This window comes from Somniosus microcephalus, chromosome 10, assembly GCF_052327205.1.
Source record: "Somniosus microcephalus isolate GS21.2 chromosome 10, FLI_Smic_1.0, whole genome shotgun sequence".
NCBI lineage: Eukaryota > Metazoa > Chordata > Chondrichthyes > Squaliformes > Somniosidae > Somniosus > Somniosus microcephalus.
Window position 1 is genome coordinate 206,554,060 of NC_140996.1, and position 12,593 is coordinate 206,566,652.

At 43.5% G+C, this 12,593-nt stretch overlaps 1 protein-coding gene across 1 annotated transcript in view; it reads right to left on the minus strand.

The window, feature by feature from the left end:
- The window catches only part of tmem131 (transmembrane protein 131), a 251,222-nt gene extending 241,708 nt beyond the window's left edge, over positions 1-9,514 (minus strand). The window contains exon 1 of the mRNA XM_085999536.1: positions 8,967-9,514. Within this exon, the coding sequence (XP_085855662.1) occupies positions 8,967-9,132 (166 nt within the window). The 5' untranslated portion in view covers positions 9,133-9,514. The remainder of the gene's footprint in view (positions 1-8,966) is intronic.
- Between the last annotated feature and the right edge of the window lie 3,079 nt (positions 9,515-12,593).

The window sequence follows — 12,593 nt, forward strand, 5'->3', positions numbered from 1 at the left end:
TAGGGCAGGTAACCAAAAGCTTGGTTTTAAGGAGCATCTTAAAGGAGGAGAGAGGTAGGGAGGCGGAGAGGTTTAGGCAGGGAATTACAGAGCTTAGGGCCTAGGCAACAGAAGGCACGGCCACCAAAGGTTGAGCGATTATAATCAGGGATGCTCAAGAGGGCAGAATTAGAGGAGCGCAGATATCTCAGGGGGTTGTAGGGCTGAAGGAGATTAGAGAGATAGGAGGGGGCGAGGCCATGGAGGGATTTGAAAACAAGGATGAGAATTTTGAAATTGAGGTGCTGCTTAACCAGGAGCCAATGTAGGTCAGCGAGCACAGGGGTGATGGGCGAACGGGACTTGGTGAGAGTTAGGACATGGGCAGCTGAGTTTTGGATGACCTCAAGTTTACATAGGGCGGAATGTGGGAGGCCAACCAGGAGTGCATTGGAATAGTCAAGTCTAGAGGTTACAAAGGCATGGAAGAGGGTTTCTGCAGCGGATGAGCTGAGGCAAGGGCAGAACACAATCTAGTCCCTTCATTATTTTTATAAACCTCAGTCAAATCGCCCCCGAGTCTACGTTTTTCTAGTATACAGACCTTGCTGTTTGAGCTTATCTGGGTAACTAAAAAGTGTTTTAAACTAGGTCGTAATCTTGTGGCCGTCCTCTGCACCCTTTCCAGAGCTTCAATGTCCCCATCACCTGGAGATCAAAACTAGACAGAGTATTCTGACTGAGGCCTAACCAAGGTCTTGTACAATGACAAAATGGTATGTCTTATTCTATAGCGAATTGTCCTGCAAGTACAACCTGGAATCCTGTTTGCTTTGCTCAGCATTGGTCATGAACCTTTAGAGAGTGATGCACCAAAACACCCAGATCTCTTTCTTTCACCACTGGCTTTAATTCTGTTTTCTGTAGAGTATATTATATTCAGCAATTGATCTACCAATGTGCATAACACGGCAGCCACACTTTGCCAAGTATAGGCCCATTTTCCATCACATCAGCGCAAATTCACCAGAATGATACCACAATTTAAAGGTTTAAATCATGAGGACAGGTTGCACTTAGAAGATTGAGGGGTGAGCTAATTCACAGAAATCACAGAAACACCACAGTGCAGATAGAGGCCATTTCGGCACATCGAGCCTGCACTGACGCATATCCCACCCGATCCCCGTAACCCCACGTATTTAATCCCCCTAACACTAAGGGTCAATTTATCATAGCCAATCATCCTAACCCGCACATCTTTGGACTGTGGGAGGAAACCGGAGCACCCGGAGGAAACCCACGCAAACACGGGGAGAATGTGCAAACTCCACACAGACAGTCACCCGAGGCCGGATTCGAACCCGGGTCCCTGGCGCTGTGAGGCACAGTGCTAATTGAGGTGTTTAAAATGATAAAGGGATTTGCTAGGGTAGATACAGAGAACTTATGGTGGGGGAATCCAGAACAATGGGGGCACAATCTTAAAATTAGAGCTAGGCCATTTAAGAGTCATAGAGTAATAGAGTAATAGAGCACGGATAGAGGCCCTTTGGCCCATCGTGTCCGCGCCGGCCATCAAGCCCTGCCTAATCTAATCCCATATTCCAGCATTTGGCCCGTAGCCTTGTATGCTATGGCATCTCAAGTGCACATCCAAATGCTTCTTAAATGTTGTGAGGGTTTCTGCCTCCACAACCCCTTCAGGCAGTGAGTTCCAGACTCCAACCGCCCTCTGGGTGAAAAAGTTCTTTCTCAAATCCCCTCTAAACCTCCCGCCCTTTACCTTGAATCTATGCCCCCTAGTTATTGACCCCTCTACTAAGGGAAAAAGCTCCTCAGCATCCATCCTATCTATGCCCCTCATAATTTTGTACACCTCAATCATGTCCCCCCTCAGCCTCCTCTGCTCCAAGGAAAACAAACCCAATCTGCCCAGTCTCTCTTCATAGCCAAAGCGCTCCAGCCCTGGTAACATCCTGGTGAACCTCCTCTGCACCCTCTCTAACGCGATCACATCCTTCCTGTAGTGTGGCGACCAGAACTGCACACAGTATTCCAGCTGTGGCCTAACCAGTGTTTTATACAGCTCCATCATAACCTCCTTGCTCTTATATTCAATGCCTCGGCTAATGAAGGCAAGTATCCCATATGCCTTTTTTACCACCTTATCCACCTGTTCCGCCGCCTTCAGGGATCTGTGTACTTGCACACCCAGATCCCTCTGACCCTCCGTCTTGCCTAGGGTCTTTCCATTCATTGTGTATTCCTTTGCCTTGTTAGTCCCCCCAAAGTGCATCACCTCGCACTTTTCCGGGTTAAATTCCATTTGCCACTGTTCCGCCCATCTGACCAACCCATCTATATCGTCCTGCAGACTGAGGCTACCCTCCTCGCTATTTACCACCCTACCAATTTTTGTATCATCCGCGAACTTACTGATCATACCTTTTACATTCATATCCAAGTCATTAATGTAGACCACAAACAGCAAGGGACCCAGCACCGATCCCTGTGGTACCCCACTGGCCACAGGCTTCCAGTCACAAAAACAACCTTCGACCATCACCCTCTGCCTTCTGCCACTAAGCCAGTTTTGTATCCAATGTGCCAAGGCACCCTGGATTCCATGGGCTCTTACCTTCTTGACCAGTCTCCTGTGCGGGACTTTATCGAAGGCCTTACTGAAATCCATGTATACCACATCCACTGCGTTACCCTCATCCACACACCTAGTCACCCCCTCAAAAAATTCAATCAAATTAGTCAGACATGATCTTCCCTTGACAAAGCCATGTTGACTATCTCTGATTAATCCTTGCCTCTCCAAGTGGAGACAAATTTTGTCCCTCAGGATTTTTTCCAATAATTTTCCTACCACTGATGTTAGGCTCACTGGCCTGTAGTTCCCCGGTTTTTCCCTACTACCCTTCTTGAATAATGGTACTACATTAGCGGTTCTCCAGTCCTCTGGCACATCCCCTGTGGCCAGAGAGGTCCTGAATATATGTGTTAGAGCCCCCGCAATCTCCTCCTTTGCCTCAGTGAAGCGCTTTTATACAAATGAGTGCTGGAAATCAAAAACTCACTCCCTCACAAGGCTGTGGATGCTGCGTCAATTGAACTTTTTAAGACCGAGATCAATAGATTTTTGTTGGGCAAGCATATTAAGGAATATGGAACAAAAGCGGGTAAATGGAGTGGAGGTACAGATCAGCCATGATCTAATTAAATGTCAGAACAGGCTCGAGGGGCTAAACGGCCTACTCCTGTTCCCATGCCCATATCCTACACTAAGTCTCACTTCCCCAAGACCCAACTCCTCGCTGATCTAGATTGGCTCCATGTCCTTCAGTGTACTGAATTTTAAAGATTTGTTTTCAAATCCCTCCACCGCCTCACTCCACACTATCTCTACAATCTCTTCCATTCTAAAGATGCAATATGAATGGAAGCTGAATGACCTACCCTACATTTCTAGCTTTTTCTGTTCTTTTGAGATTTCCAGAATTTGTATTTTTTTTTTTTTTACCTGAACTAATTGAATCTGATCGATATTTACTCACAAGAGATGCTGTTCTTTCATATTACAGGAAACTTTCGACTTACCGGCACCTAAATAACCGGAAATCTCGGTTAACCGGCAAAATTCAGGAGTAGGTTCAGGTAAGTTTTACTTCATATTCTACTTGCCTTCCTCGATCTGTTGCTGTGCAAGGGTGTGGCTGCAGCTGTTGCTAAGCTACAGAGACGCTTGGAACTTGTGGCCATTGTTCTGAACCTGTTGCTAAGCAACAGTGTTTGTTGCTTTATATGGAACTCTCATCTCTCCGTATCTTTTACTATAGCTTTGGGTTATCCAGAATTTTTGATGAACTGGCACGACGTCGGTCCGGATAAAAAAAAGTTTCCTGTAGTTTATTTTGACTCTCGGCATTCTATTGCTTAACTACAGTAGTTTTACAGATATGATATCACTAGTCAAGAGACTAGCACATCCTAGCTTTATTACAGCTGCAGAATCAAATGCTCCAATTTTAGAACTATTCCAGAATCCATGTTGAAGATAAACTAACTTGTTGCAATGTCACCTTGGGATAAGACGTCTCAACAGAAATCCACCAAATATAAAAAGAGCCTCAATTAAGTCCCCCAATCACCTTCCCTCGTGCAGCAAAGCTTCTGGGTTGAAAATGTTCAAACTTCATGTTATACTTCAGACTCCCTGCATTTTTCAGGGATCCAAAGAAATTCTAGAGGTTTGTTTCTGTCTCTTGTGTAGCACCTTTTCCTATCTACAGTGCTTTGGGATTGCTTATTTCTTCCACTCATATTGCAAAGATTTTATTAAAAACTTGTTCTGTGTATCCTTCATACTTTCTTCAAATTCAGAGTTTCAAAATTTCCTTTCTACATTTTTTTTTTCTCTCCAGTGCCCCATTTTTCTTCATCTCCCTCTATGTATTAATTCTGTTCTCTTCATCACTCTCCCTTGTTTCTGTTTTCACTTTCACCATTTGACCACTTTTTAATATATTTTTTTAAAAATACATTGGTTATTTTCATTTCCCCTTTTCAATTCCTCCAAAACCAGCAAACATGCCCACTTATTGATGCAAGAAAATGTGGCAGCTCCAAGAAGCAATGCAGCAAAAAAGAACTCGCTGCTGTCTGGAAGACAAGTCATACAGATACTGTACTAGGAAACAGCAGTCTAAAACAGCAAGTGTTACTTGTAAATGCTAATGTAGTCCAGCATGGGTAAATGAATTTAAAGCAGACTTTTGACTTGAGAGCTTGGTGGATCAACTGGGATGGAGGGAAGAGAGTAGATGCAGCACATAGAAAAGTTTCTGCTCCATCATTCCATTTAACTGTCCCAACGCATCTACAATTGGTTCAGGTTACAAAACAATTAGCCAAGACACCCAATTGTACACAATCTTGTTCAGAATTTCCATCGCATTAGATCCCATACTGATTCACGCCACAGCTCAGGGTAAAGTTAGGGAAATCAAATTTACTTAAAAGTCTAGTTGGATTCAACCTGCAATGTAAATGGGGAATAAAACTCACTTAAGCCCCATTAATACACCCTTTGGTGTGGGTAGCTCAGAGGCTATTCCACCTCGTTTGCATGCAACCCCTTGGAAATCTTATCTACGGACATGGATCAATTTCCAGATGTACTCCAACGACATCCAACTTTTATCTCTCCACCATCACAATGTTTCCACAACCACCTTCCTGTCAGATTGTGTACCTGGCATCAAGTGGTGGAAAAGCCAGAACTTCCTGCAGTTGCACATTCCACAAAACCAAAGCCATCGGATTCAGGTCCCACCAAAAACTTTATTACCTTTTTCCTGACTTTATTCTCTTCCTTGGTGCTCACTAAAGCGGAAGTAGATAGTGCTAAACCTCAGCTTGTTGAATTCTCGAGCTGTGCTTTAAACCTCATTTCTATCCCTGTTCCTGGGACTAGGGACAGGGTCACTGGCAAGGCTTGGAAGCTAAGCAGAGCCAGGCCTGGTTAGTACCTGGAGGGGTGACCATCAGGGAAGACCAGGTGCAGAAGGTCACGGAAGGAGCCCCGGGAGGGGTGGCTGGTGAGCAGGCTCGGGCGTTGGGCTGAAGATTGTCGGACAGGAGGAATGGTGGAAATGGAATGGCGGCGCGCACAGACGCAGCGGCTTTGCTTCTCCCAGGACGGTGCTATTTACGTTTAATGTTAATGTTATTTGTACTGGACTCATGGGAGCTTGCAAGATCACATTTCGTTGTTCATGTACTTGTGCATTGTACAATGACAATAAAGTTGAATTATTATTATATTATTAAACAGCATATCTCGCTACAGCATTGCTCACCTTCACCCATCTCATGTGCTCTTCTGTCCAAAACCCCTAACTACACGGTCACCATGTCATGACTCACCTTCTTGATCATCCTCCCAAATTCCAATTTGCCCAAAGTTCCACTGTCTGTATCCTGCCAGTGGCAGCACTCTCGTCCGAGTCATACGTACAAGTCCCACTCCAAGACTTGAGTACATAACCTAATCTCAAAATTCAGTGTACTCTTTTGAACAGTACGTTTAACAAATTTGACTAACTAATAAAGCTTTAAATGAAACTTAAACAAATCAAATTAAAATTGTGTTGGCCGGGTTGATGATGCACTCCAGTCCCCGCGGCGCACACCGGTCGTGGAAATACTCAAGCGTGCCGGCGGAAAATTCAGTGTAGTGCCATGGGAATGCTGCATTGTCTAGAGATGCCATCTTTCAAATGGAATGTTAAAGCAAAGCCGTTGGTCTGTTCAGGTGAAGGGGGGGGGGGGGGGGAAGAAAGAGAAAGAGAGAGAAAGGCTTGCAATTATATAGCACCTTTTACAACCACCGGACGTCCCAAAGCGCTTTACAGCCAATGAAGTACTTTTTGAAGTGTAGTCACTGTTGTAATGTAGGAAGCTGGCAAGTACTCCCAGTGCTTGGGCAAACATTTATCCTTGAACCAACACCAAACAGATTAACTAATCATTTATCTCATTGCTGTTTGTGGGAACTTGCTGTACACAAATTGACTGCCACATTTGCCTATGAAAGTGATTACACTTCAGAAAGTAATTAATTGGCTGTGAAGTGTTTTAGGACATCCTGAGAACATGAAAGGCACTACATTAAAAAAAAGTTCTCCTGAAAAAGACCTTATTTACCACTTATTAATCACTTCTGCACTCACTTAACCTCACTGGCTCCCAAATGTATTGAACCCTTCAAGATGTCATCCCATCCTTAACCACCGCCAACCAGTTTCCCAGTCCATGCCCCGTGGTGATTTGGAGGTTGCACACATTCCTCCCTTAATAGCCAAGCTGTATCATGGCCCCAATCTCTGGAGCACTCCCTCCCAAAACCTTTTCACACTGCTACTTCCCTGCTCACCTTCAGAAACATCTTCAAACACTACCTTCTAATTGCCTTCCCAAATCCTCTACTGCTTGGTCTGTCTGCTATGAGAAATACGTTGGTCCTTTTTTTTTTAAATGTTAAAAGGTGCTATAAAAATCCAAGTTGCTGCTGTTGAAATGTTGTTGTAAATTACTAACTGCTGAACTGTTAAAATCAGCTCCAGCTCACAAAGTCTTGAAAACCAACCTGAAATATGAAGCATTCCTATCTGTAACTATCAGCAAAAAAGTGACACTTTGGTACTCGAGAGTCGGCACACGAGCAGATAAGTACCAAGCGTCTCACAAAACATAGCTCAATTCTTAAGCAATTTCCTCAAAATTTGAAGAAATGTAACTTTCACTCCGATTGGAGATCATCGAACTGACGAAAGAAAAACATTCCAGGTGACAAGCCCTCAATATACAGTATTCAACTCTTGTACAACATAAATATGTAAATCTGAAACGATCAAACAACTTCCTGATTATACATAAAACACACTTTTTCTTGTTTCACAAGAACCAATTTGTCAAAACATGCACATAATGGAACTGACATTAGAAATGTGTTGGTAAACTGGTTGTGTCTGTCTGGAATTACACCTATTGCGATAAGATTCCACTATCAGGTATTGAAAATTATTTTAAATCCAAGCTAGGAGAAAAGTCCATGCAAATTGGTTGGGCCAATTTCAAAAGGAGTGTACTAATTCTGCCTTAAACAAAAAAAAATTGCAGAAGTTGGTGTGAGAGAAAAGTTTTAAAAATGGCATAGACACAATGCTTAAAAGTCCCAATGCTAAAAATCCTTTGGTTGCTAAAGCTTCAACTAAGCATGACAATTACCTACCAATTAACGATCAATGCGAGTGATTCTAGTAAATAAGACTTATTTTACCAGTTGATTAGATTGTGTAAATTTACTAGAACTTACTACGCTTACCGCAGTACTTCCTATTCTTATATTTTAGCAAACTCCAGCACTAACTACATCCACACAGAGGAAACACACTGAATTTAAAATGGCACCGTACAACACAAGAACATTTCAAATAAAAAACATAACACCATCCCCTTTTTCCTCGCATTTAGTTTCCCCCCACCACCACTTTATATTGCAGCACTGGGTCTCATTATTTCTTTTCTAATGTCATTTCAATTAATAACTACAACCAATGATACAAACTATATTGCAAAATACAATCCTCACTGACAACACTCACTGACAACACAATGGAAATGCTCAGGTGGCAAGCCTGAAATAAAGCAGCAACTTTTTGAAAACCCCTCAGTTCTTTTAAACCAGTAAGATCATCACGTTTCCCTTCTGCATTGGTGCATTTAAGTCAGTTTTCGAGGACTGCTGTAAAGGCCTAACATATTTTCCAGAGAGAGAGAGAATGGGCAAATTAAAGACTTCCGATTTTCGACAACACAGCCAGGCTATTGTGGATGTATTTTCTAATAAAAGACCAACAAAACAAAAAAAAGGCAGCATTCCCTGAAAGAGGGAAAAGGGATCCAGGAATAAAAACCTGTGATTTTTGTTTTAGTTTAGTCCTCCTCTCTCTCTCTTGCTTACTGTCCTTCTCGAGGCCGAGCGAAGCCTCGGGCTGGGGTTGGTAACAGCGGCCGCCGACAGCCAACACCGGGCGGCCTGCCTCAACAAGCACACCTTGAACCTCGCTCTTCCTCTTAATTTTTTTTAAATCAATTTTTTTTTAAACCACTTTAAAAAAAACCTTAAAATACTAAAAGGTTAAATTTGAGAGGGCAAAAAAAGAGACACGTTTATAAACACCAGTCACATTCCCCTCAAAACATTTCCTCACCACCACCACCCCCCCAAAAAAAAACTCTTTTAAAAAATAAAATACGTTTTTTTCCCCCCCACACACACACACGTCTCTTAATAAAATTAAATAATAAGTGCAAAGCTCCCCCGGGGTAGTTAGAGGTTTGTGTCAGTCAGAAGCACACACACAGAGAGCGAGAGAAAGATGTTGGTGTCGATTATTTTTATTTTCACTAACCTTCTGTCGTTCCTTCCGCTATGTGGGAACAGGCCATAATAAATAGATGAAGGAATCCTAAAAGTGGCCCTCGCCGCCGTGGAGGAGAAGTGGTGCTGGGGCTCCACCGTGGCTGCGGCTGCTGCTGTCCCGAGCTCTCGGAGCCTGCTCTCTTCCACTTCGCCATGCTTGTTTCCGTTTGATTGACTGACTGACTGAAGGAGGAGGGAGGGAGGGATTGATGGGAGGGGAGAGAGAGAGAGACACGACCCCTCAGTCAATGTATTGTGTACACACCACACAGGCTGAGTCACTCTGTCCTCTCGCTTCACTCACTCAAAAAAAATTGCAAGCTGAGTGGCTCTCTCAAACACACACACACACACGCCCCTCTTTCCAAAAAAAAATGCACAGACAAAAAAAAACCTGCAAACCCAAATATAAAAAGAGGAAATGCATCAACCCTCCCTCCAGGCTGGGTGGTTCTCTCTCAAACACACACCCCTCCTTCCAAAAAACAAAATTATGCGCGCACACACAAACCCAGCAATCCAAATTAAAGAGAGGAAATGCACACATGCATCAACACTCCCCCTCCAGGCTGGGTGGCTCTCTCAAACACAACTCTCACCCCCCCCCACCCCCGTTCCAAAAACAAATTAATGCACACACACAAAAACCCAGCAAACCAAAATAGAGAAAATGCATCAACCCCACAAAAAAGGCAATTGCCTCTTTCCACTTCCACCTTCTCTCTCTCTGCCCCCACTCTCCCCCTCCAATAAAGGTAGACAAGACAGAGAAGAAATGGCACCAATCAAGAAAGAAAGAGGAAACACACGCTAGATACCAAGCACAAAGTCACTTCACTCCTCGCAAACTCAAAGAAAGGCACAGAGCTCCGCCCCATAAACTGTGACAAACATCAACCACAACACACCTATTTGATTGATAGCTTGCTTCCCTTTCTCCCTACTTCTGAAACAAAATAAATACAGACCAACAATTCGGGATACGAAACAATATAGACAAGCACATTTTTAACCCTTTAAGAACTTTAGCAGCAGCAGGAATATTTTTTAATTTAATGTCAATAAATATCACAATAAGTTAAATATAGAGAATAAAATATACCTGGGGTGGTTATCTGGCACTGATCTTATTGAGAGGGTTTTAGACTATATCATGAAGGAAAGGAGACAATTTGCATTTATGTAGTGCCTGACACGACCTCGGGACTTCCTAAAGGGCTTTACAGCAAATAAAATACTTTTGAAGTGTGTAATGCAGGGAAATGTGCAAGCCAGTGTGCATACAGCAATTGGATCATCTGTTTTGTAATGTCAGTTGAGGGATAAGTAGTGGCCAGGGCACCAGGAGAATCATAGAATAGAATCATAGAATGGTTACAGCACAGAAGGAGGCCATTTGGCCCATTGAGCCCATGCCAGCTCTTTGCAAGAGCACTTCAGCTAGTCCCACTCCCCTGCCCTTTCCCCGTAGCATTGCAAATTTTTTTCCTTCAGGTGTTTATCCAATTCCCTTTTGAAAGCCATGATTGCGTCTGCCTCCACCACCCTTTCAGGCAGTGCATTCCAGATCCTAACCACTCGCTGCATAAAAACGTTTTTCCTCATGTTGCCTTTGGTTCTTTTGCCAATCACCTTAAATCTGTGTCCCCTGGTTCTCGACCCTTCCGCCAATGGGAACAGTTTCTCTCTATCTACTCTGTCTAGACCCCTCATGATTTTGAACACTTCTATCAAATCTCCTCTCAACCTTTTCTGCTCTAAGGAGAACAACCCCAGCTCCCCTGCTCTTCTTCAAATCGTGCCATAGGATCTTTTGCATCCACCTGAGGGCAGATGGGGGCCTCAATTTACTGTCTCATAAGAGAGACAGCACCTCCAACTGAGCAGCACTCCATCAATACTACACTGAAGTATCAGTCCAGATTATGGCCTGGAATTTATTAAAATGCACAAATTTCACACTGCACAAAATGAAAATTAATTTTCCAAACCCTTAACATTTGTCTAGCAGTAATAATGCTGTCAAAATCCCAGTTACACCTGATCCCTTTGGGTCTAACTTTTAGTGGGGAATTTAACAGTGTACGTATTGCGGAAGAGCCGAAGTTTTCGCCACTTTCCCTGATTTGGGATGATTACACAGATTGCCAGCTCTGTGGGGGGGAGGCGGAGGGGAGGAGGGGAGGAGGCCACAGCGCAACCTGTTTTGGAGCTGTCAATGACAGACCGCAATTTCAGAATTTCCACATGCGCCTACGCATACGGCAAATCCCGAAGTTGCGGTCAGTTTCAAAGGCGGAATGACAGCAAACACTGCCAGTTCACCGTCATCCCGACTGCAAATTCCAGGCCTACGTGTTCAAATCTCTGGAGTGGGGCTTCAACCTGCAATCTTCTGACTCAGGGGCTAAAGCTGAAACCCTGTGCCATAAACAGTAAGCATAAAGCTAGCACAAGTGATTTATAATAGTCATTCTGAGACTTAAGAAAATTACTGCTTTGAAATCATTTGTCAGTTTTCATTATTTTTATTCGCACTATTTTATATATTTTTTTATATATAATAGATATAGATAAATTATATAGCAATACAGTTTTAATTTAAATTTCCAAACCACTAACTATGGGAATGTGCTGTTTAGAAATGTGCTATTTTAATTTATATAATTTTGTTAGCAGGGCTAAAAAATAACCACAATGCACCTGCAGTTAATGACCCTTTAACACTTCTCAAGCAGCTAACTAGCCACTTAACCAGTATAAATGTCAAAGGATTTGTTCTTCCAATTTTTGTGAAAAATGGATGAATACTAAATCCGAATAGTTCCAATTACAGGCCAGAACCTGCCAGGCACCGATCGCTGCTGCAATGTGGGCAGATTTTTGGTGGGGGAGGATAGGGCCTAATAATTCAAAGGAGACAACAAACATGACAGGAAGTTACGGGTAAAGTTCACAGTGTGTTCAAGACTCTGAAGGCTCACCGAAGGGTCTAGAAAAAGTGCACAACTTTAAAAAAAAAGTAAAAGCCAAAGCACGACTATTACTGTAAAGCAGCACGACAGGACGTGTATGGACAAGAAAGAAAGTAGAGCTGTTAATGATATGAGCAAGAAACACTGTATTAACCCAAGAAATATTAGCAAAGTTTATTAGCAATGTTAATAGTAGTGAAAATAGCAGGGTAATTCAAATTGTGTTGCATAGCCATTCTTCTTCTTCTTCTCTTCTTCTTAGGCAGTCCCTCGGAACCGAGGATGACTTGCTTCCACATTAAAAATTAGTTCGCAGGTGACTGATTAGTCCAATGCGGGACCTACAGTCTCTGTCACAGGTGGGGCAGACGGTGGTTGAAGGGGCGGGTGGGGTGCTTGGGTTGACGTGCGCTCCTTGCGTTGCCTGCGCTTGGCTTCCGCTTGCTCCCAGCGAAGAGACTCGAGGTGTTCGGTGCCTTCCCGGATGCTTCTCCTCCACTTTGTGCGGTCTTGGGCCAGGGATTCCCAGGTGCCGGTGGGGATGTTACACTTTTTCAAGGAGGCCTTGAGGATGTCCTTGAAGCATTTCCTCTGCCCACCTGGGACTCTCTTGCCGTGCCGGAGCTCCGAGTAGAGCGCTT